This window comes from Pinus tabuliformis, chromosome Q (genome assembly GCF_031772625.1).
Source record: "Pinus tabuliformis cultivar Carrire ecotype Pingquan chromosome Q, CPIR1, whole genome shotgun sequence".
Classification (NCBI taxonomy): domain Eukaryota; kingdom Viridiplantae; phylum Streptophyta; class Pinopsida; order Pinales; family Pinaceae; genus Pinus; species Pinus tabuliformis.
In genome coordinates, this window is record NC_142296.1 from 557,694,679 (window position 1) to 557,718,724 (window position 24,046).

At 38.3% G+C, this 24,046-nt stretch overlaps 1 protein-coding gene across 1 annotated transcript in view; it reads right to left on the minus strand.

Moving 5' to 3' along the window:
• Nucleotides 1-24,046, minus strand: part of LOC149220653 (Transducin/WD40 repeat-like superfamily protein) — a 303,099-nt gene that overhangs the window by 52,944 nt on the left and 226,109 nt on the right. The window contains exon 17 of the mRNA XM_089384847.1: nt 8,733-8,983. Within this exon, the coding sequence (XP_089240973.1) occupies nt 8,733-8,983 (251 nt within the window). The remainder of the gene's footprint in view (nt 1-8,732; nt 8,984-24,046) is intronic.

Here is a 24,046-nt window from a genome sequence, read left to right on the forward strand (position 1 = left end):
CCTTCATTGAGAGACATTTTTTCCAAACTCAGTGTCAAGACAACTCATCCAAACTTCTCCTCATGGAAGTGATTAGTAGACCCATAGTTCTTTATGGCTCTAAAGTGTGTGGAGTAAGCTTGTTGCAAAAAAAATTGGGCCAGCTTGGAGAGACTCCAAACCCTGCTTCTCAAAATGCATCATTCACTGCAAATAGACAATTCCAATGCTCATTATTTAAGCCGAATTTGGTGTCCACCCATTTTGCATTGAGGTCATTTTTTGTTTGGTCTCTTTCCTTCATAGAGTCAAGTCTTTCAAGATTTTGCAACTAAGAGAGAGAGGTACCCCTATCTTTCTCTTTGCTAATCAAAGGCTCTCACCTCAAATCCCTCCCCCCCAAGGACATGTTAGAGGTTGGTTCTCAAAGACATCTTAGCTTCCCCAGTTGCTGACTATCTCTCCAAAGCACCATTCCCCATTCAGATTTCCTTGACACATCAAGCCATCCCTTTCCAATTTGACACATACTGAACCAAACCATCAAAGAGGATATCTATAGATCGCACATTCAAGTCACTTGTACCTCACCTCCAACAGGCCTAGGCTCAAGGATGTCCTACTAGAGCACTTTTCGGGTTGTAGAGTGGCATCATAGTTTGCATTCCCCTACACATGTAGAAATTGGATGCATTCACTTAGGATTTCATTGGGACAGTTCCCAATGAGTTCTCATCTATGTTCCACCAAGATTCTAGGATGGAGAGACATAGGTGCAGGAAGATGCACAGTGGGGGCATGTTGGAGTACCCTCGAATTTTAGGGAGTTTTTTTTGGAGGTGGGGTTGTGTGGAAGTGGGGTGTATCATTTTTTATATAGGCTGTGGAAATGGGGTATATCATTTTTTAATATATATATATATATATATAATATTCAATAATGAAATCATAAATACTTGGATCCATACATAATTGAATTAAATAATGAAATACATTGATCTATATTTATCCTTCATTATTCATCATTCTATAATCTTATTAGTACTAAGCAAAATAGACAATAATAGATATTGAAGTTTGAAGATTGCAATAGTAAATTGATATAACTCAAACTCAAAAATAGTAAAGAGTCATGAGTCAAAGAATTGGTTTAAGATCGTTGATATCTAGAGTCGAGACTCTATAGTTAAAACCAAAAATTAAAATTGGACAATGAGCATTGAAGGAGCGTCGCATGGAGGAGAGTCGATTGTTAACTGGTAAGTCCGGTAGCACCATGCAATGAGCCAGGTAGAGGTAAGCTTGGATGTTGAATGAGTGAGCTAGGGATTGCAAACTAATTTAGGTTTTGATATTTGATATGTATTTTTATTTGTATTTTTAATTTTGTTTTGTTATAATTATTTTAAATTTCAAGGGTTAATACAAAAAATTGAAGGGGGCGTGTCCCCCCTCAAGAGAGGTGCTTCTGTTCTTGGTGTTTTTAATTAAATGCTAGTTCTAGACCCTCATACATGATAAAATCCAATGGAAACATTGCAATCCCCCCAAACCTTAAATCCTGAAAACTATTAAGTCTGACAGATTTTCAATGGGATCTAAAATTTCACTTTCTCCATATGAAATCCAATGAGGTCAAAACCACTCTCAAACTTCCTGAGTCAATTAACGGTAATGTTAAAAATTTAAGTAAAAGGATGAAAATGAAAAATAAAGGATAATTTCACTTTTACTTTAAGAATTTAACATTACCACCACAATCCAAAAGGATCTATCAAATGTGCCACCCATAGGAGCCAAAGACAAAGATGCACCTCATTTCTAGGCAATGTTGCAATAATAGTTATCGGGATGTTATCGGCGAGGGAAAAAATTGGGAAAAAAAGGGTAAAAATCGGGAAAAATCATAACATACAAAAATATTCTTTTTTTTTCAATTTTTTTAATATCTAAAGCATCTACAACATAAAATAAATACATTGACACATAAATATGATAAAAGAACTAATATATAAGATGTTTAATATCATTTCTAGTGCTACATCACACATAACAGTGAATCATGTCCTGACTCCTGAATAGTAAGTCTTGACTCATGACTCCCAACTCAACCTCAAAATATCAACAAAAAATATAATTATGTATCTTATGAGTCAAATCATGAGTCATAATGTCATATACAATGAAATGAACCAAATAACTAAAGTCTAATTCTACTAATTTCCTCTGCCTGTCTTGCGAGAAAATGCAATGGCTTTCCCCTTCCCTCTAGATGTAGATGCCGGTGGAGTTGGCAATGGACTAATTCTAGGTGCACCATATACTATGATATCAAAGGAGATTGTCACTGTCTATATCAAGATTCAAAAGGTTCCCTATGTTGAAAAGTGTAACTAGGTTCGGTCTTCCTAATGACATGTAATTTTGATTTTATGTAAAGAGATGTAAAGAAGATAAATAAATTGTAATGCTTGCATCATGGGTTTCATGAGCAAGAGAATAAAAATAAATTGTAATGCTTGCATCATGGGTTACATGAGCAAGAGATTTGTTTTAGTTGATGCCCCCATTGAGAACCCTTAGGGATATTGTCATCTAGTCATAAAAGTCTAAAGAGTCATTGTCATGTAATGAAGACATGTTACACATTGTAAAGAGTCCTACTTGTCTATGTAAAGTCATCGTCCAAGACCTCATCACTAGCCCTCATCAAGTCGTCCTACAATGAAGGGAGAATTCTAGAAAGGTAAAGTCAGCCTACTCATGAGATCATGTCGGCCTAAAGGACATGGGAAAACAAGTATATATAGCAGTGCTCCGCCTCATTTGGGGGCAAGAAATTCGCTGAAGCAAGTCTCCATAAAGAAGTTCGCAATACATCTTAGAAAAAGCCTCTAAACCAGCGAAAAGTGAAGGAAAGAGACATCATTAAGGACAGTTTTGGGCATAGTATATCCCCACACGTGCGATGGTTGCAGGTCTAAAATAGGCAAGGGAAGAATGAAGATTGCAGTCACCTAGAAGTATTCTTGTTTGGGTAGAAATCTTCGCTAAAGCAAGCCAAGTAATATAGAGAAGGAGTCTCCCTCTTGAAGAGACTATTCAAGGAACAAATCTGATCTAGGGTTTTTGTGGTAGGATTACAAACCTAAAAGAAGAGACCTAGATTCTGAAGGAAACCGAGAAAGAAAAGCAGCGTTGGAGAGGAGGCTAGTGACTTGGTCTTGGGAGAACTCTAGTGTCAAGGGTCTTTGTCATGGTCTTGATGTTCATCAATTGAAGATCTATACGAAGAATTTCGTTTGGGTTTTCCTCTCAAAGAATGAGAGGTTTTGGCCCTGGCTGACAAGCCTATATAGTATATATTGTGTCTCTTGTCTCTTTATTGTTCATGATTTGGTAATTGTCTTGATGAAAAGAACACATTAATAACTATAGAAGAGAAGATCATAATTAAGAAGCAAATAGTCTATCACAAGCAATTATCATAAGCAGAGAAATCAAGTATCTATTGATGCCCTAGATTTCTCAACACCCTCTCTATCTTTTTCAAGTAAAAGCATCGAAATTGCTTAGCCCTCTTCATCAGGAAGACTTTCAGCCACAAATCTCAACTCTTGCACACTATCCCCCACCTTGGGATGACTAGGATAATCACCTCATACTTTCATCAAGATTCATCACATAAAAACCACAAGCAATGGGCAAAATTTCAGGGTGCTCCAAACAATAGAAGGATGAGATCTCGAGTCTCTTCTCAGCCCTCCCTTATCTCCCTAGGTGAGACAAAACCTCATTTGGGCCTTGGATCAATTGCCAAATGTGTGGTGCAAGTGTCTAGCCGGTTGGGCAATGTGGTCCAAGTGCATCATCATCACCAAATAACTGGGACACGAGCAAGCAATAGGTGGTGTTGAAGGATCCCATGGTGTGGCTATCTTGTCTCTACTATTGTGGAGGCTCATGGCTCATAACGCTCACCTACAAGTGCCATTAAGAGCCTCTGGAGGGCTTGGATCCCATATAGGGAGACCAGACTCCAGATGAAGACCCACCTGCAATCTTATATAAGATCCAATGCGTCTCCTCATATTCCAGTACAACAATTTATTAGTGCAATTGAGGAAATGAGCTTACAAATCATGGAACCAAGTGGGTACTTCATAGTGGCATGCCCTTCCATAATGGGCTTTAGAACATACAAGTGTCTCCAGTTTCAAGAGGGAGGTTAGTTGAGGACCCTATTAGGTGGTTTCGACCTCTAACGAAATGACAGGTCCAAGGTACATTCGTTAGATGGCAAGTATCACATGAAATAATGATGGAACATAACGGTGCAACAAGGAAGGTTCCAAGCCACATGCCATGGTACAAGAGTAGCTATAATGAGGGAGGCCCACACTTGGGTGAATAGATGTAGGAGGGAGCAATCATGCTACATGGGTTACCCCGGCCTTTGTTTTTCCACCCTTCTTCATATGCCTTTTGCCTTTTATTGATTTTTCTTTTTTAACTGTTCGGGGCTCCAAGGAATGAGAGCATGATGTTAATGATATAGTAGTGTATACCCACTTAAGGTTGGGAAATTCATCGCCCACCAGGGGTTGGGACAATCATGGGTTCCTTAATGATGCAAGGGGCTCAGACAAGGGGCCCTAGGAACTAGGGTGATGGCCATAATGATAGGGGTAGAGCTCATGTTTGGCTTTTGCCCGCATGCTAAATGTTTATGTCCCAGCCATCTTTTCCATTTTATGGTACATTTCTTGTTGTACATGGCTAAATTATCCTTTTAACCTTGTTTCTAGCTACTTCAACCTCTAGAGCATCGTTACAAGCCCGACCCAAAGTGTGGACAAGGGGAGGGGGAGGCTAACTCCTTGTGAACCCAATGGACAAATATGGACCCAAATGGGAAAATATGTGGAAAGGGGTTATAATGAGCTGAGGGGAGTGATGTATGTGGTCTCGAGAAGCAGGACCACACAAGAAAAATCAGGATTTCCCATGTAGTGCCACTCCTAAAGCTAGTAGCCAATAAATGAGATCCCACAGGACTAGGATACAAGACTAACCACCAAATTGGGCATGGAAACAAGAGTACAAACCAAGCCCATTCTTTCTGTTGAATCCCCCCACTAATTCATGCCGAGGCTATCCATGATAAGTAAGCAAATATACCCAACTACATATTGAAAACCATACCTTCCGAGTTGGAAGGCCCACCTTCAAACATACGATCATAACCGATGGGCGAAGGCACATAACGGTTGGCTCAGGTGGCAGAGATGGTGGCACATCGAGCTATATGGTGGTTGCAAGGAGATTATGACTACCAGCTGAAGACAATCTAGGAGAAAATTTTCTCCTATGGGTGTCACCCATTAGTGGTGGGTAATAACATCTGGCATGAACGTACATGAACGGAGAGGTCATGAGAACACTAGCAATCTCTTGGGATCGCAGACCTATTACCTACAAATCAAAGACTAAGCACACGAGGTAGCATGTTTTTGTGGCATCTTATGAATGCCCATACTTTTGTTAGTCCATAAAAATCAATAAGAAATAAAATATGAATCTAGATGCAATTCTAATCTAAATGAAACTAATCTAGCATGATAACATGATATGAAGATGCTAGCTATGCAAAAATCAATATGCAATGCATCCTACTCTAACATGCATGGTTACATTGTGCAAATGCTAAGTGTAATCATAAAACTAATGCAACCAACATATCATCTAGTCAATATGAGAACAACCGCCCCTACAATCACCCATGTGATAACATGGATAAGAACAATCATATACAGAGTCATGAGGGTGGGAGGTGCGTGAATGAAATGACCATGCATTAAGGATCATAGGTGAGGAGGGATAAGAAGAATGGAATGTGCACCTTTCCTTTAACCAAAAAGATGGATAAACCAATAATCAACTATGAAACCGGATTCGGCCCCCAGGCCCGTTGTGTCTCGAATCCGGCGAATCAGACACGATTCGGGCAAATTCGAATCCGAAAATCTTTTCCCTCCTCATCTATGATCCTTACTGCATGGTCATTTCATTCGCGCACCTCCCACCCTCATGACTCTATATATGATTGTTCTTATCCATGCTATCACATGGGTGATTGTAGGGGTGGTTGTTCTCATATTCACTGGATGATATGTTAGTTGCATTAATAACTATAATAACTATAACTATAGAAGAGAAAATCATAATTAAGAAGCAAATAGTCTATCACAAGCAATTATCATAAGTAGAGAAATCAAGTATCTATTGATGCCCTAGATTTCTCAACACCCTCTCTATCTTTTTCAAGTAAAAGCATCGAAATTGCTTAGCCCTCTTCATCAGGAAGACTTTCAGCCACAAATCTCAACTCTTGCACACCATCCCCCACCTTGGGATGACTAGGATAATCACCTCATACTTTCATCAAGATTCATCACATAAAAACCACAAGCAATGGGCAAAATTTCAGGGTGCTCCAAACAATAGAAGGATGAGATCTCGAGTCTCTTCTCAGCCTTCCCCTGTGGGGAATCGAGAGATATCATCAAGACCAAATCAACAATGCCAAATTGTACATCAATTCACGTCTCCTCAAAGCACCAGAGGGACCAGCTCTAGATAGTTCCAAAGAAGGGTGCCCTTAGCCTGTCCAATTACCTCTGACTTCCATAGGACCAGCTAGAGATCTATTATGAGTTTCTTTCTTTTGACCTCAAATGCTAGGAGTATCCTTCACTCATATAACCCGCAGCCCCCCCCCCCACAGATCATACAACTAGACTCATTGTTGGTTCCAGTGGAGTTCAACAATGAGCCAATGCCCAGTTCACCTCCCTTGCCAACAATCATCAAACTTAGGAAACCTTGACATATTTAATTCCATTACCAGATCTTCCTCATTCATTCTTTCTTGGCATGCTACTCCAAGATATGTATTGAGGACAAGCTTCCAGATTGTCTTACAGAAAAGGCTAATGTGAATTGAGCAGAGATTTCATGCACAAACGGATGTATGTAGACAGGGTACTTGGCTAATATGTATTGCGGAGATGAGCAGTAAAGCTACTAGGGTTTCCTATCGATAAACATACTCAGCAAAAGTAGCAGAGACTGTATTGCAGGTTGTTTTGTATTGACATCGAGCACAAGGGGATCCGGTCTGAAAATATATGAAACGTGCTCCGCTCGCTGATTAGGGTGGCAAGGTGGTGCAAGGTAGGAGAGTGGAGTCTACTTCAGGTTGGGGCCTGGGAACACTTCATGGCAACAGGGTGGTGCTAGGCCCAATTGAAACCTATATAGGGTGTTCGAGCATTATTCAGGTCAAAACATGTAAACCAAGCCATTGGAACGTCCTTTAGGTTGGAGTCTTTAAACCAAGGCGTTGGAGAGTCCATCAAGTTGGAGTTTGTAAACGAGCAGGTTGGAGCCTCCTTCTGATTGGAGCTAGTAAACCAGAGTGTTGAAGTGTCCTTCAATTGGAGCTGAAAATCTTGATGTAATATGTTGAAGACAAATATTAATAAGCGTTCGGTGGTTCTGCTCCCGGAAGGGTTTCCACCTAAAAATTTTGTGTCTATTGTCTTCATTATTGTGCGTTGTTGAATGGTGTTGTTTATATAATGTGATGCTGATTAATGTGAATTTAACGCTCTGAAGATTAAAATTAACTAATTGGAATGAAATATTGATTCACCCCCTCAGTGTTTCCAACAATTACATACTGATTTGCAGGGATAAATCATTTATTAAATCTGATCCTATCTTTAAATACTAGATTAAGGGAACCCACTCCCTTTAGTAAATATTTGTTTGACCTTCTAGAGGTCAAAAATCAACTTCCGAAAGATGCTCCTGCATCAGAGTAACAGAGAAGAACACAGAATTAGAGGAAAGAGAAATATCCTATTTCAACTAACAGATGAGAAGGTAATAATTAAAGATGTCTATCATGCTTTTCGTTTGGAGAAAAATTTACTTTCAATCAGTGGTACAAAACACTATTGATGTAATGTAAACATAAGAATTTAATAGTTTCTAAAGAAGGGTGCCTAGGGTATCCCTGTTTTTGCCCCAAGAGACACCAAAAATGGAGGTCCACATGAAGGATTGAAAATACATATACTACATAGGAACAGATGACAAATGCCAGTAAGGATATCATCAAGTCTCTGCAAAATCCAACAAGGATACAGTAATACTATGATTATTCTTTTCATGCAAATTCTTCAATGCTCATTTAAAAACTGATAGTGCATAGCATCTAAAGTTTTGATTTTGGTGTTCTATTAGAAAGCCAACAACACGAAGTTCAATGATGGAACTTGTCAAGACAGCAATATACACCAGAACATAATTCTTCCTTTAAAGTTCTCCGTCCAAATTTTCTAGAATCACCCTCATGCAGCCTCCCAGGATGATCCTGTTAATTCTTTTCCCAAACAATGTGAAAAATCATGAAATCAATTAAGTCAGCATAAGATGTGAAGAAAGACCACACCCTAATTATATTATTCAGATCCAATCAACCATTTAGAAATGTCATGCATGGCAAGATACACATTGTCAACCACACTCATTGAGCATCATAAACAACAACATAGTCGTAAAAGAGATGAACAGGTTCCATCCCATTAAATGTTCAAGATGGCAATCAGTCCACCCATCACGGTAAATATATCAATTTTGGAATAAATTTTGTTACCAGATCATAAAGTGGATGAAATTCTAACCTGTCAACAAGCCACAGGACCCCATCCCTGACACCAACAACAACAAGAGGACCAACAGGACGTTTCTGCTCTGGAGGAAATCGAGTAACTGCCACAGAAACACCTCCTCCAGCAACAGCCACTTCATTTACTCTCCTTTCTTCCATTTCTTTGGGCATTATGTTTTCTTCTCCATCAACTTTTGATTGCTTTGGTACACTCATGAATGGAGGCACAGACGGAGAATGCTGGAAGGAGGCCAACCTCACTACCTGCAAAAAACAAAATTATCAGCCGATCACTTTTCCATGGAAAGAAGGCACTAGAACAAACACACTTCAGTTTCTGAGCATCAGGCATTTGGAAAAAAATGATATTTGCCAAAGTAAGCCTACAATTCAAGTTTATAGGGTATTTAATTGCAGTGAACTTATTTAAGGGAGTATGCACTACATTAAAATGAACATGTAATGATGCATTGCGGCAAAAATATAAGCACAAGAATGCAGTAAAGAAAGAGCAATGATTATAAAGATGCAAAGTCCTCCATTATGTGTGCATAAACAGAAATAAACACACAATTCCAGATTATGTTTGTAGCTAATGCACTCTTCATATACCATTTTCATTTGAATATAGATACAGTGATGGCACATGGCAGGGTCATGCCTATTATAAGACATCATTATTATCTTTTTCATTCTAGGAGTACTGTCCCTTCCCCTAATATCTTGAAAAAGATCCATTGCTGTTTCTGAAGCCTAAAGGAAAAAGGGCCACAATTATTGCTTTAAGTTTTAACAATTGTGACCAAGAAATCAGTTTCTACAAAATTTATATAAGGTTATGTCAGAATTTCTGTAAAGTGGAATCAACGGCACCAAATAAAAAACAGCATAAAGAATTCCAGATTTGCTTTTAACTTTTGTCCAGCTGAAACCCAGACCAATGGTAGATCAATCGCTTAAGGTATTGACTGCTATTAGTTAATCACCAGGTTTTTCATGACTATTCATAAAAAAAATTAGTTAGAAGCAGGAGGAGAAACCAAAATGAGGAAAAAGAATTGTCACATACATGATACACCCTAACACCGGGTCTCGATTCCTTACGTGATGCACCTTTTAATAATTATGTTATGAATAAAATATTCATAAAAATATTAATTACACAAATAATATTGAAATACTAATTAATTAAATTATTAAAACATTATTATTTATGAAGATGTAAATAGTCAAAAGGCGTGACTATTCAGCGTTCGTGGCTAGTCACTGCTTATATAGGCAAACTGCCACGAAGGTATTGTACACCATTCAGATTTTTTACAATAATACAATTACTTATTTACACTTACAAATACAGTCTACACACACTTACCTTCTTGAGCGTCGTTTTTCTCCTAACTGTGGTATCAGAGCTTCCCCGATCCTCATTCTTACTATTATTCTGCTCTCAAATTCATCATTCTGTCATACCTGTGTTTCGCCGTTCACGACTGTTCTGCTGTACTTTTTTCTGGCGGCACCCCATCTTCTGGGTACTCTTAATCATAGGGCATGGCCTTGGCTAAGTACAGATTGATGGCTTCAGCAATGGTTGGATCCTCTGGCATCGGCCCTATATTGTTTTCCACAGCTCTAACCAATTCCATGAAGTGGGTGTAGCAGGGTTGCACGAATTCTCTAATGGAGTTGTTGTTGCGGTAGTCGGGCATCGGGATGCCCGGTGCGATGTTGTGATTGATGAGGTAATCGTAGCACCCGACAGGATTGTTGGGTATTACTTTCGGTAATCGTGGGCACTTAGATTTGTTTTTGAGATCGTGGATTGGCTACGCGACCATTTTGAACATGCGAGCCAAGACGGTGGCCTCCACCTCTGTTGGGTATGTTTTCAGCGTGATGGTGCACTCGCACATTTCAGTGGGCTTTCGGATCTTTGCAGACCATCGCTGGAAAGTATGGCCATTGTATTTCCGACGTTTTCTCTGGAGGGGGGTCACACGTTCTTGGTTGTGTATATAGAGGAGCAATGCCAAGTTTATTCCACGTAAATATCCGACAATATTTGAGTATATCATCATGGAGGAAAGTTCACCTCCAATGATTTTAATGATCTTTGCAAAAGACGCTGGAACAAAAAAAGAAACCACTGTGTCATACAAACCACAACAAAATAGTGTGTCTAAGAGGAAGAATAGAACTATTATGGAAGCGGTCAGAGCTATGTTGAATGATCAAAAGCTACCAAAGTTTATGTGGGGAGAAGCTGCAAATATCATTGTTTATGTGCAAAACAAAATTCCTCATCAGGCCTTAAACAATAAGACTCCTGAAGAAGTCTTCATTGGTAAAAGGCCTGAGGTGAATCATTTGATAATCTTTCGTTGTCTTGTATACTTCCATGTGCCAAAAGCAAAAAGGAACAAGCTAAAAGCTTGATGTGAGAAAGATACGTTTATTGGTTATTGTGATAATTTAAAAACTTATAGAATTTATGTACCTGGTCAAAAAACTATAGAGTTTAACAAATACGTAACATTTGATGAACATCCAATTCTTAGAAAAACAAGAGACTCTCTTTTCCCTGCCATTGCTGAAAGACAAGTTGTTAATGAAAAAGAGGTTACATCTAAGTCTAAACCAGAACTTGAGAATGAGCTTGTTGATAATCCAATGGGTTCCATGGATCCTCCACCACATGATCCTCCTACAAGAAAGAGCCCACTATGGTTGTGAGATACCTTGCAAGATGTTGAACAACATGTTGCCCCAAGAGAAACGTTCAAAGCAAGTAAGAAGCCAAGTCGGTTTCAAAGGTATGTTGCTTCCATGAGCAACATCATTCAGGCAGAACCATGCACCGTTGAAGAAGTTGCAAAAGAACAAATTTGCAAAGATGCCATGACTGAAGAATACAAGTTCATCATCCAGAATGATGTCTGGGAAGTGGTTCTTAGACCTCAAGGCAAATTTGTTGTCACTTCCAAATGATTGTTTAAGATTAAACATGGTGCAAATGGTAGCATTGAAAAATATAAGGCTAGATTTGTAGCTAGAGGTTTCTCTCGAAAGGAGAGAATATATTATGATGAGATTTTTGCACCAGTAGCTCGATATGTTACTATTTGATCTATTGTTGCCTTAGCTACAATCCAAGGATGGACTCTTCACCAATGGATGTGAAAACTGCTTTCTTGCATGGCTTCCTCAAGGAAGAAGTAGTTTTGGAACAGCCACAAGGCTTTGAAGAGAATGACAAGGAAACTCATATATGCAGACTGAAGAAAGTCTTATATGAGTTGAAGCAAGCTCCAAGAACTTGATATGCTTGCATTGATAGCTACCTAATAAAGCTTGGTTTCACAAGAAGCAATGCAAACCCAAACCTCTACATCAAGACAGTTTAAGGTATACCTTTGATTTTGGTATTGTATGTTGATGATTTATTCCTGATAGGAGGAGAACCTCTTATCTTCCAGTGTAAGAGGGAGTTAGCTTCTGAATTTGAAATGAAAGACCTTGGTTTGATGCATTACTTTTTGGGTCTAGAGGTATGGCAAAGACCTGGGGAAATTTATTTTTCTCAAGGTAAATATGTTATTAAACTTCTTGAAAGATTTGCTATGGTAAAAAGTAAGTCCATGCATACTCCTATGGAAATGAACTTTAAGAAATTATATGGCGAAGCAGCGGGACCTAGTCTAGCAAATCCCACAGAGTATGGACAACTTATTGTGCTTTGATAATTTTGGTAAACACTAGGCTTGACATATGCTTCATTGTAAATACCTTAAGTCAACATATGATTGATCCCTTTGAATGCCCACAGGACTGTTGCAAAACATGTACACAGATCCTTGCATGGAACTATCAATCTAGGATTGAAATATATTGCTAAAAATGTAAGACGTCATGGATACACTGATGTTGATTAGATAGGTAACTCTGTTGATAGAAAGAGCACTTTTGAGATCTGCATTAGCTTGGGATCTGCCATGATCTCTTGGATGAGTAGAAAGCAAAAGTCTATTGCACTGAGTACAGGTGAAGTTGAGTACATTGCTACTAGCATGGCTAGCTGTGAGGCAGTATGACTGAAAAATCTTTTTGGGGAACTATTTGAGCAAGTGCCAAACACAACAGTTATATATTGTGACAATAAGAGTGGGATTCGTCTTGCAGAAAATCTTTTGTTTCATGACAAGTCCAAGCATATTGAGATCAAGTATCACTATATCCAGGATATGGTGTAGAGAGGAGCAGTGAGGCTCCATCACATCTCCACTAATGATCAAATAGTTGACATTCTTACCAAAACTTTACCGAAATGAGAGTTCTTGGTTTTTAGAGAGCAGATTGGACTTATGGATGTGACCCTTCTGAGAAGTGGTCACAACTGATCGAGAACATTGAGCTACCTTTTCCCCCTGTTAGAGCTCACAAGATTAGGGAATGATGTCAGAAAGCTCCTGAGGATGAGGTACCTCTTGTGTAGTGTGTGCCACAAGAGTAGGCCTCAATATGCATTCGACCCACAATTTGGGATGTGGGAAGAGCCACCTATCTAGCCAATAGGTGTAGTGAGACTTGTTTGTGTGACTTGTCTAGGATGCAGGTGTTCCACCACTTGACACTTAGTTGTGTTTGATTCTTGTTTGAGTTTTGTCTACATGATGCTTGTATTCTATCACCTAATTTTTTGAGATAAAAATTGGTTGAGTGTAATCTTTATCTATGTGACTTGTGATGATCATTTTCTTTCCAAATTTGTGTCAAGTGGATGATTCTTCTTTAGATTGTGACTTCATTGTTACAGAGCAAAGTTGAACTAAGACAAATGAAAGATATCAGAGGAAGCAGAGATCTTTGATGCAGATAGAAATTCCTCCCTAGCTGAGAGGGAGTGTTAAAATTTGACATATCAAGAACGAATTTCTCTTAGAAGAAATCATATCTTTCAGTTTTGTTTGAACCGCCTATAATAAAATTTCATTTCTAACAATTCTAATATGACTTTCCAAAAATAGTAAGTCACATCTCAATTTGAAAGTTACTTTCCAAAAATATAAAGTCATGTCTAAATGATCAAGGATGATCTGCAACCCACTTTAAAATCAAATCAATCATGACTATACAAGTGAAGAATTATCCTTACTAGTATTATTATTATTATGATACTATTATTTATAAAATAGTCTAAAGTCATTCACCTTTATTGAATTAATAAAACAAATTCTCTCATGGAATAAGTAAATTAAATTGAGAATCTCTTACTTGGAAAATTGAACCTCACTCTAGGAATAAAATAGTAACTCCACACTTAAGAGAATGTAACTCTCTCTTTCTAGTTCAATGTATGGCAAAAGTGTAACTCCTCATTAAATGCACTTGTAACTCCCTCATTCAATTCAATTTGTAACTCTCACCAAATATTCTCTCATGTTTAAGTGTAACTCTCTCTCTCCCTAATTCGAATTGTAACTCCTCAAGACAAGTGTACCTCTCTCTATTCTTGGGATGAGTTACACTTCTCCTCAAGTAACTCATCCCTCATGGAATCTGATTCTCTTATTATTGGCTCAAGGCATGAATTCATTTTGTAACTCCTCTCCTTTCTCATCTATTTAAGCAAGAGCAAGTGAGAGTTGAGAGAAACATGTTCATTGTGAAGGAGAGCTAGTGTTGAGTGTGTGCAAGAGAAGTGTGACAGCAAGTGAAGAGTAAGAGCAAGGGAAGAGCTAGAGCAAGTGTGAAGGGCAAGATCTGATTAAGAGAATGAGATCTACAAGCAAAGAGCAAGAGCACTTTAGCGGCAAGTTGATTAGGCATTGGTAACTTTATTCATTCTCATTCTCTCTCTCTCTCTCTATACTCTGTTGAACAATTGAAGAAATCTAATAGAAAAAGAATCATTTGGGTTTTCCCCTTGTGGGTTTTTCTCTGGTCATTGGACCTAACTTTTTGTGTCTTATATTTGTGCTTGGTTGTCTTTATATGATCCTTAAGTTTATGTTCTATATACAATTGTTGATCTGAAAAGTTTTGAAGAAGAAATTTGCATTCTAAGTAATTGCAACAGCATAGAAAATTCAGTTTTCTGCAAAGTACAAACTCCATTCAAATTTCTGCAAAGTACATTCAGTTTTTTGCATAGAACTTTCAAGTTTCTGCAAATAATTTTTAAACTTCTACATAGAACTTTCAGATTTTAACACCCATGATTGTCCCAAACCTTGGTGGGCAATGAACTACCACACCTTAAAAGGGTGTCCCCTACTATATCTTACACATCACACTCTCATCCCCTCAAGCCTGAGCAATTATTAAAAAAAATCAATAAAAGGCATATGAAGAAGGGTGGAAAAACAAAGGTCAGAGTAACTCATGTACCACGATTGCTCCCTCCTACATTCATACACCCAAATGTGGCATTCCCTTATTATGGCTACCCTTTTATTGTGGCACGTGGCTTGGAGCCTTCCCCTGATGCCCCATTCTGTTCCACCATTATATCACGTGCCACCTGTCATTTGATGGATGTACGATAGACATGTCACCCCCTTAGAAGTTGAAACCACCTTATAGGGTCCTTGGATAACCTCCTTCTTGAACTTGAAGGCACTTGTTCATTCTAAAGCCCACTACGGAAGGGCATGCCACCATGAAGTGTCCCCTCACCTTCCAATAGGTGGGTCTTCGTCTAGGGTTTGGTCTACCTATACGGGGTCCAAGCCCTCCAGAGGGTCATATTGGCATTTGTAAGGTGAGCGTTGAGAGCTACAGGTCTCCACCATGGCAGAGAGTAGATTGCCACTTCAGGGGATCCTTCAATTCCACATATTGCTTGCTCGTGTTCCACCTTTTGGATGATGATGATGCACCTAGACCACCTTGCCTAGCTGGCTCCACTCTTGCACAACACACTTGGTAATTGATCCAGGGCCTAAATGAGGATGTGTCTCACTACGGGAGACAATGGGAGGGCTTGCATTATTCTTCCAGCCCGTACAGATGGGATACAAGCTTCTTTGATCCATTTGGAGACCCATGAGAATGTAGATTGCCACTTCAAGGGATCCTTCAATTCCACATATTATTTGCTCGTGTTCCACCTTTTGGACGATGATGATGCACCTAGACCACCTTGCCCAGCTGGCTCCACTCTTGCACAACACACTTCGTAATTGATCCAGGGCCCAGATGAGGATGTGTCTCACTACGGGAGACAATGGGAGGGCTTGCATTATTCTTCCAACCCGTGCAGATGGGATACAAGCTTCTTTGATCCATTTGGAGACCCATGAGGATGTTTTCTGCCCCCATAGCCACTTGGGAGCACCACAGGTCATTTGCTTGGATATCAAGGGACCACCCCCTTTATCACTATGTTTGGAGCTCATTTATTCATCTTGGCACATATTGGACTACATTAGGCCTCATCAATGACCCTTCGACCTATTGTATCTATTATTTTCCCTCTTAGGAGGCTTATTTTTGTATTATGGAGCTATATTGGTGGGTTTGTCAACAAGGGATGTTATTTTTCCATATTATTTTATTAGTAGAGGCATTATTAGGCCTTATTAGGCAAATGGAACCCTTTAGGGAATATATTGATGTGATGATCATTTCATTTGATCATCACTTGGATTTAGACATGTATCTCTTCTTGAGAATTTCGCTAGCCTTATAGATGGACGAATTGGATTATTGATGCATTTCGATGTTTGAAAGAGCTTATATTTTATCTTGGAGCTTTGATTTTCTTCTCTATTGATGATTGGAGGATTTTCACTATACTTGTAAGCGCATTTTCATGGTTTATGCCTCATGTTTTGTCACTTGTGTAATATATGAAAATTTTCGCTCATGAAGCTGGTGTAGCTGCCTTAATGAAATGTGAATTTCTTGAACTTGTCTTTGTGAGGGTTTTTCATATGTTTCATGTAAAATTATGGAGAGTAAATGTCCTAGGGGCATATGATTGTTCATTATTACCTTGATAAGTCGCCAATAGCAGCATCAAAGAAGTGTAAATTTTCATAGTGACCTAGTTGTTGCCTCTAAGGCCATGCAAAGTTGCTAGGAGACTCCTTGATTGGGTATAAGACATCTCTAAACATTGGATTACATTGAATCCATTCTCCCAATAAGTTGGGCAGTGGTCTAGTCCTAGATGATCATCAAAATGGAGATCGCTTTCACCTCCTCCTCTACTTTTCTAAACCCTAACCTTAGTAGGTCTCCTAAGGCATCCCATGAAATTAATTGTAGCTAGCCATCTAAAAATCATGAAACTTGGACAAGAAATGAGTTGATGTGTCCTTAATAGGTCCTCCAATTTTGAAGCTATTCCAATGGTGGAATTTCAATTTAATTCAAGCCCTAGCTCGAAGATTGTTTCTTCCCTAGGTTTCCTTTCGTTAGTGGTTTCATTAAGGATCATTACATTAAGTATTAAAGCCAAATTTATCACCTTGATCTTTTTCTTCTCCCTCACTTGGTCAAGCCCCATTTGTTTGAAGTCTCATCCCAAACCCTTGACCTTGTTTGGGTCCGCTAGGGTTTCTTTGTGGTCCCGCAACTTTGTCACTCAAATTTCACAAGGATTGCTTGGAAACCCTTCCTTCTAGGATTCTTTGGTCTAGGGCACTTCTTATCAAGAAACACCTGTTATCCCTAGGTCTAAGTCTCCTTCTAGCCCTTCTCGAAGAGGCATTCATCTTGCTTCTAAAGCAAGCAATCCCCATCATTAGAGTCTCTCCAGTGAATAGGCTCTTGGAATCACTACCTTCACACCATTGACCTATCTCTCATAGTGATTTCCCTAACACCAAGACTCCTCCCATCAGTGAAAGTCCGTAAAGAGCAGGGAGCTTTAGTTGAGTTGACAGTGGGTTATTGCACCATTATTGCCCCTTGACCTTGTAGTTTCTCTATAGGAAACCCTCTTAGGACCCCTGCTAGTTTGAGCGACAACAGGTATAACATAGATGACGAGTAAGAAAATATTATTTTGAGAGTGAGGTCCAACTAACCATTACTAAACAAAACTATAAAAGGCTAGTCCATCCTCTCGTTCTAGTTGTTGTTGAAATGTGCAATGAAATGTCATGATAGATCTTTCATTTTGCCATCACCCTGTGTACAATTTGTGGGTTCGGTTTTCTAATATATTCTTTCTTATCTCTTGTTGTGATAGTTTTAAATACAATAAACAGGAAAAAATATGAATTACACAGAAATTGGAGGAATGGTCCACCAAGTAGATACATAGTCATGTGGAGGGTGCAATCAATGTGTTAATCTTCCATTGCAACCTTGTTGGAAGTTGGGGCTATTGGATCTAGTGGTTGGACAAACCCTTACCAAGGGTAACTTCAACTACGTAAAAATCATTTCCAATCCCACAATCATTGCGAAGATTGGAGACAATTCGCTAGAAGTCGCTCCTAGTTGAACTTAGGAACTTGTGAAGTTATCTTAGACAAAGGTGAATACAACACAGTCCTCTCACCTCCAAACTCATCTTGTTATCCAAAGTGTAAGGCCAACTCAAGAATGGATGTGATTCACCACCCGACAATTGAAGGTATTATTGGGCTAAGGTAAAAATATCTTAACAACCATCCAATTTGAAAAAACCAAAATATTTTTATTTTTCTGTTTTATTAAAATAAAATACTAGCTTGCACCTTTCTAGATTTTATCTTAAGTAGCTAGTTAACTCTTGAGGTTTTAAGCCATAATCTTCAAAATTTATCCAACCGTAATGTAAGGCCAAGAGTAACTCCAAATGAAATTATTGTATTTGCATTAAGATAAAACATAGATATATACAAGGAGAGGGAGACTATTGGGTTTCATCTCCCAACGTCTCTTAGTCTTCCAGCTTCCTTTATTTCTCTATTTACAATATTTACATTGGATTTCCTAATCCCGCAGATTAGGTGTCAACATTTCCCCCCTTAATCTAAAGAAATGTTGGTGAGTCCAAGCATCATTCTGAATCTTTCAAACTTTTCCCTTCCAAGCACTTTGGTGAAGATGTTTGCAATATGCTCATTTGTGGAACAATGCCATAGGTGGATTGTTTTGACCTCAACATGATGTCGAATTAGATGCTATTTTGTATTGGTGTGCTTCGTTCGATCAAGGAACTTTGGGTTCTTGGCCAACTTTATTGCAGAAGTGTTGTCAATCAAAAGAGGAGTTGAATGCACTTGTTTCTCTTGCAAATATTCCATAATTTTCCTAAGCCACACAATTTCCTTTGTTGCTTCAGCTACTAACACATATTCTACCTGAGTTGTGGAATCTGTTGGAACTGATTGTTTGTGTGACCTCTAGGAGACAGCTACTGATCTAAGGCTCATAACATAACCTTAAGTAGATACTCCAGTTTCTTTATCTCCATCAAAGTCTAAATTAGAGTATCCAATCAAGCTGAAGTCACTCACTTGTGTATACTTGAGTCCAAAGTCTTGAGTGTTAGGATATTCTAACACGTAGGAATTAGTTAAGTATAACTTGGTCTAGTCTAGAGTTAGGTAAAGTGTGTTTCTTTACTATGTACTTTTGTAACTTACAATCCTATGGTCACAGTATGTTCTAGACATGAAGTGATCAGACGGTTCATTCTCTCCTCGGTATTACCGACACTTGATTTGTGGCTTAACACCCGATTGGTCCATGATCTCTATTTAAAGAGCATGGTGGATCATTTGTAAGGTGATCGTTCATGAGAGAAACTTATGTAAATTTTCTTTCTTTTACATTATTAAATTGCCTGAAGTGGCTGCGTTGGCTCAGGTTGTGGACTGTTTCCCTCTTTGAGGGTTTTAACCACATCAAGAATATTGGTGTATTGATCTATGATCTATTTGTTAGCGATGTCCTTTGGTGTTCTACCTGAGGAACTTACCCTGTAAATTCCAACATGATATCAGAGTTATTTGAAGGTCGCATCTGTTGGTGAACCAAATCTGAAGCTGGTACAACTACATCCAATTGTCGTTTCCTAGATCTATTGTTTCTTACCACTTTCGGGCAGAGAGGACTGCTCTATTGTGTTAGGAGCATCTATTCCAGTGAGGAACCTCTTTCGTTTCACGCGAAAAGGTTTCTAGTAGCCCTAGCTACGTCATTTTTAAGATCCGGAGGTATACAGTCTTTATTTGCAATTTTAGTTATTTATCTCTCTGTTTATTTCGGTTTATTTATCTCTCTGTTTTTTATTACAGGATCTATACATTTCATTTATGTGTATGCTCTTTGCCCCGCGACTCTGTGCAATCTGGGAAAATCAAAAAGAGAAAGGAAGGATTTTTTTCATGCGTATGCTCTTTTCCGCGCGCCTTAGTGTGATCTCGGAAAATCAGAAACATTGAGGAAAATATTTAGTTTTCAGCGAAATCTAACTTCAAAGTCGTAAGGATTGGTTTTCTTGCATGTCTGTTTTAGGTTGCGTGGTTTTTTGTTTTGTAGGCAGAAAATACTTTCTCAAGTAAGCACGCACTCCAAAGCTTTAGTGACTAAAAAAAACCCTTCCTCTTTTCCAAAAATTACTAACCTTTTAAACTAGCTCACTTGGTCCAAATTTACTTTATGAGAATAGAGATCTTGGGTTCAAGTCTTTCTTTTTGTTGAGTTACTTTTTCAAAAAGCACATGTAACTTATGTTTTAAAATTACTTTATGTAAAAGTGTCCTCACCCATTATAAAAAGTGAGTCACTTATAATTCTAAAGTCTCTTTATCTTTTATTTAAGTTACAATTTAGTGGGTAGCTCATAAAGTATTATTGTAAAAGTGATTTTCACTTATTTATAAAAGTGGGTCACATAATTTTTTTTTATAAGTGAGCTAATTAGATTAAGTTTCGAAAGAGGGGGGATTTTTTTTAAATATAACATTATCATTCACTTCCGCACATTCACGTACTTTGTTAGCATCTTCAACAACTTTTCTTCAAAAAGCCATAACTTCTTCATCCGGAAGCCGTTTTTAGAGCTATTTTGTTTTAATCGGCCTAATTTTTCGAGATCTTTCAATTGGGACACTTACTTTCAGCATCTTCAGCTTCAATTTCTTCCATGCCAAGTTATTCTTGACAAGACCAACTACTTCCAATGGGTGTCCTACATGGAGGATTTACTTAGAAGTAAAGGTCTTTATAGAATAGCCTCAGGCCAAGAATCTAAACCTAAAGATGAAGATAAGGCAGTCAAATGGGAAAATAAGCAAGATCAAGCACGTCGGTTGATAGGGATGTCTATATCTCTAGACTTTAGATTCTGTATCACAAAACTTGATACCCCTAATGAGGCAATAAAACAGCTCAATAAAGTTTTTGAAATTAAAAATGAAATTAGAGCCCATCAACTCGAAAATGAGTTGCTTATATTGCACCTCAATAATTTTTCTTCCATTAAAGATTTTTTGTCCAAGTTCAAGACCCTTAGACTTCTCTTGAAAGGTGCTAAGGTTAAGAAAGAAGATGCTAGCCTTATCTATTCCATTCTTGCTAAGTTAGGACCAGCCTACTCTGTGTTTGTTTCCACCTTCCATTCTACTAGAGAAGCCTTTATTTCTCAAGGACAAGCCTACAAGTCCCCCACTTTTGATGTCTTTTGTGATTCTTTAAAAAAAGAACAACAAAAACTCTTACATCTTGGTCTTCTTAATACTGGAAACTCTTCTAAGAAAGCCTTAGCAGCCCAGCAACAACCAAATTCAAAGAATCCTAAGAAGCAGTATCCTAAAAAGAATGGTCATAAACCAACCAAGGGTCCTAAGCACTTTCAGTCTCAAAATGAAAAATCAATTCAACAAAATGATAAGGCAAATAAAAGCAAAGGGAAGAAAGCCGATAGACATTGCAACTTTTGTAATCGAAATGGCCAATTAGAATCCAAATGCTTTAAGAAGATGGAAGCCTTGGAAGCAACAATGAAGAAGCATAACATCCATTTGGAGCACTCTTCAACTTCAACTTCATCTTCAGGAATAGCAATTTTTGCATGTGGTTTTCAAGCATCTCGGTCTGGTTATGCACTAAATGTATCTTCTTCTTCTCATTCTCATGAGTGGCTCATTGATTCTGGAGCTTCTTATCACATGGCCAAAAACAAAGCCATGTTTTCTTCTTTAAATGATTGTAACACCAAAAATATATATGTTGGTGATGATAGATCTCTTAGTGTTGTAGGGACTGAAACTATTCATCTAGACAATGGTCAATTTAATGATGTATTATGTGATCCAACATTATCCTACAACCTTTTATCTGTATAACTCATTCAGGTGAAGATAAAACCATTGAATTTTCACCTCATGATATTGTAATTAAGGACCTAAGAGATCCTAGACGGATTTTCGCTATTGGAATTGTTAATGATTCTACAAGGTTGTATAAGTTTAACAACTTTGGGTCATCAACCCTTCCCTCGGTATTTGTTGCTCATAATGATGAAGTGACCAAACCTTGGCATGAGCGATTTGGTCACTTAAACTATCGCTCCCTTCAAAATCTATGTAAAGAAAATATGGTGACAGGTCTTCCTATGGTATCTTGCAGAGATGGTGTTTGTTCCAGATGTGTATTCAGAAAACATCATCGGGATAGTTTTGAAAAACGTGCCTCTTGGCACACCTCAGCCCCTTTACAGCTTGTGTATAGTGATTTATGTGGTCACTTCCAATTGTTTCATTCTCTGGCTACAAGTATTTCTTAACTTTCATTGATGATTTCTCCAAACACACTTGGGTATACTTCTTAAAACTCAAGAGTGAAGTATTTAACATGTTCTTGGGCTTTAAGGTCTGTGTTGAAAAACAATCTGGACATCAAATTCTTAAAGCTAAGATCTGATAATGGCGGAGAATATGTTAACAACAAATTCATCAACTTTTGCACTGAGCATGGAATTCAAATATAACATATTGTTCCATATACTCCACAACAAAATGGTGTAGCTGAAAGGAAGAATCGCACCTTAAAGGAAATGGCTAATTGTATGCTTCAATCTAAAGGACTTAATCTTAATTTCTTGGCAGAAGTAATTAAATTACATAGTAAATCACACTCCTACTAAGGTTTTAAAGAATATCACTCCAGAAGAAGCATGGAGCTCAATTAAACCAGATGTAAGTCACTTTTGTGTTTTTGGAAGTGAAGCATGGGCCCATATTCTAGATGAGAAACATAAAGCCTTAGAACCTAAGAGTGAAAAATGTATTTTTGTTGGATATTCTAAAGATGTCAAAGGATATAAACTTCTTCCACCTAAGTCCAAAAATGTTATCATTAGAAGAGATGTAAAGTTTGTTGAAAATATATCGGCGTACGAGCCTAGTTCGGCCAATGTGCCACCTCTCTATATCCCTTCTACTTCTGAAAATATTTCTTCTTCAGATGATGACAACAAGGATGACAATCCTCCCCCACCATCTCGAGATCCTCCTCAGCTTCCAAAATGGGTCCGTGCTACTCGGGATGTAGCAAGTGCTCTGTAGGTGATCCTACAGATCAATGACGTACACGTTCTCAATTCGATAGAGCCTCTTCTTTACTGGCTCAAGCTTTAGCGAATTGTGATCCTGACACCTTTGCAAAAGCTTCAGGCCATCCAGATTGGGATGCAGTTATAAATGAAGAATATCATTCATTATTGGCAAATGATACATGGGATCTTGTTCCTCTTCCAAAGAGACGAAAACTTGTTAAATGCAAATGGGTTTACAGAACCAAGTTGGACCAGATGGAAAAGTTGATAAACATAAAGCTCATCTTGTTGCTAAGGCTTTTACACAAGTTGAATGCATTGACTATACTGAAACCTTATCCCCTATTGCCAAAATGAACTCTATCCGCCTTGTTCTTTCCCTTGCTGCCTCTTTCAAATGGGAAGTCCATCAAATGGATGTTAAATCGGCCTTCTTGCATGGGGACTTGCATGAAGAAATCTATATGGAACAACCTCTTGGCTTTATACAAACAGACTCCAGCCTTGTATGTCAGCTTAAGAAATCGCTTTATGGTCTCAAGCAAGCCCCTCGGGCTTGGTATGCCAAAATGTATAGCTTTCTTTTAGATACTGGCTTTTCTAGGTGTCATTCTGACAATACTGTCTACACCAAGAAAGTGGGTAAGTCTCTTATCATTCTTGTTCTTTATGTTGATGATCTTATCCTTACTAGTAGTGATCCCAACCTTATAAACCATATGAAGCCCAACCTTAACAAGAAATTTGAAATGACAGACTTAGGATACTTGCATTATTTTCTTGGTCTTCAAGTCTTGCAATCCAAGGAAGGTATTTCCCTTTCC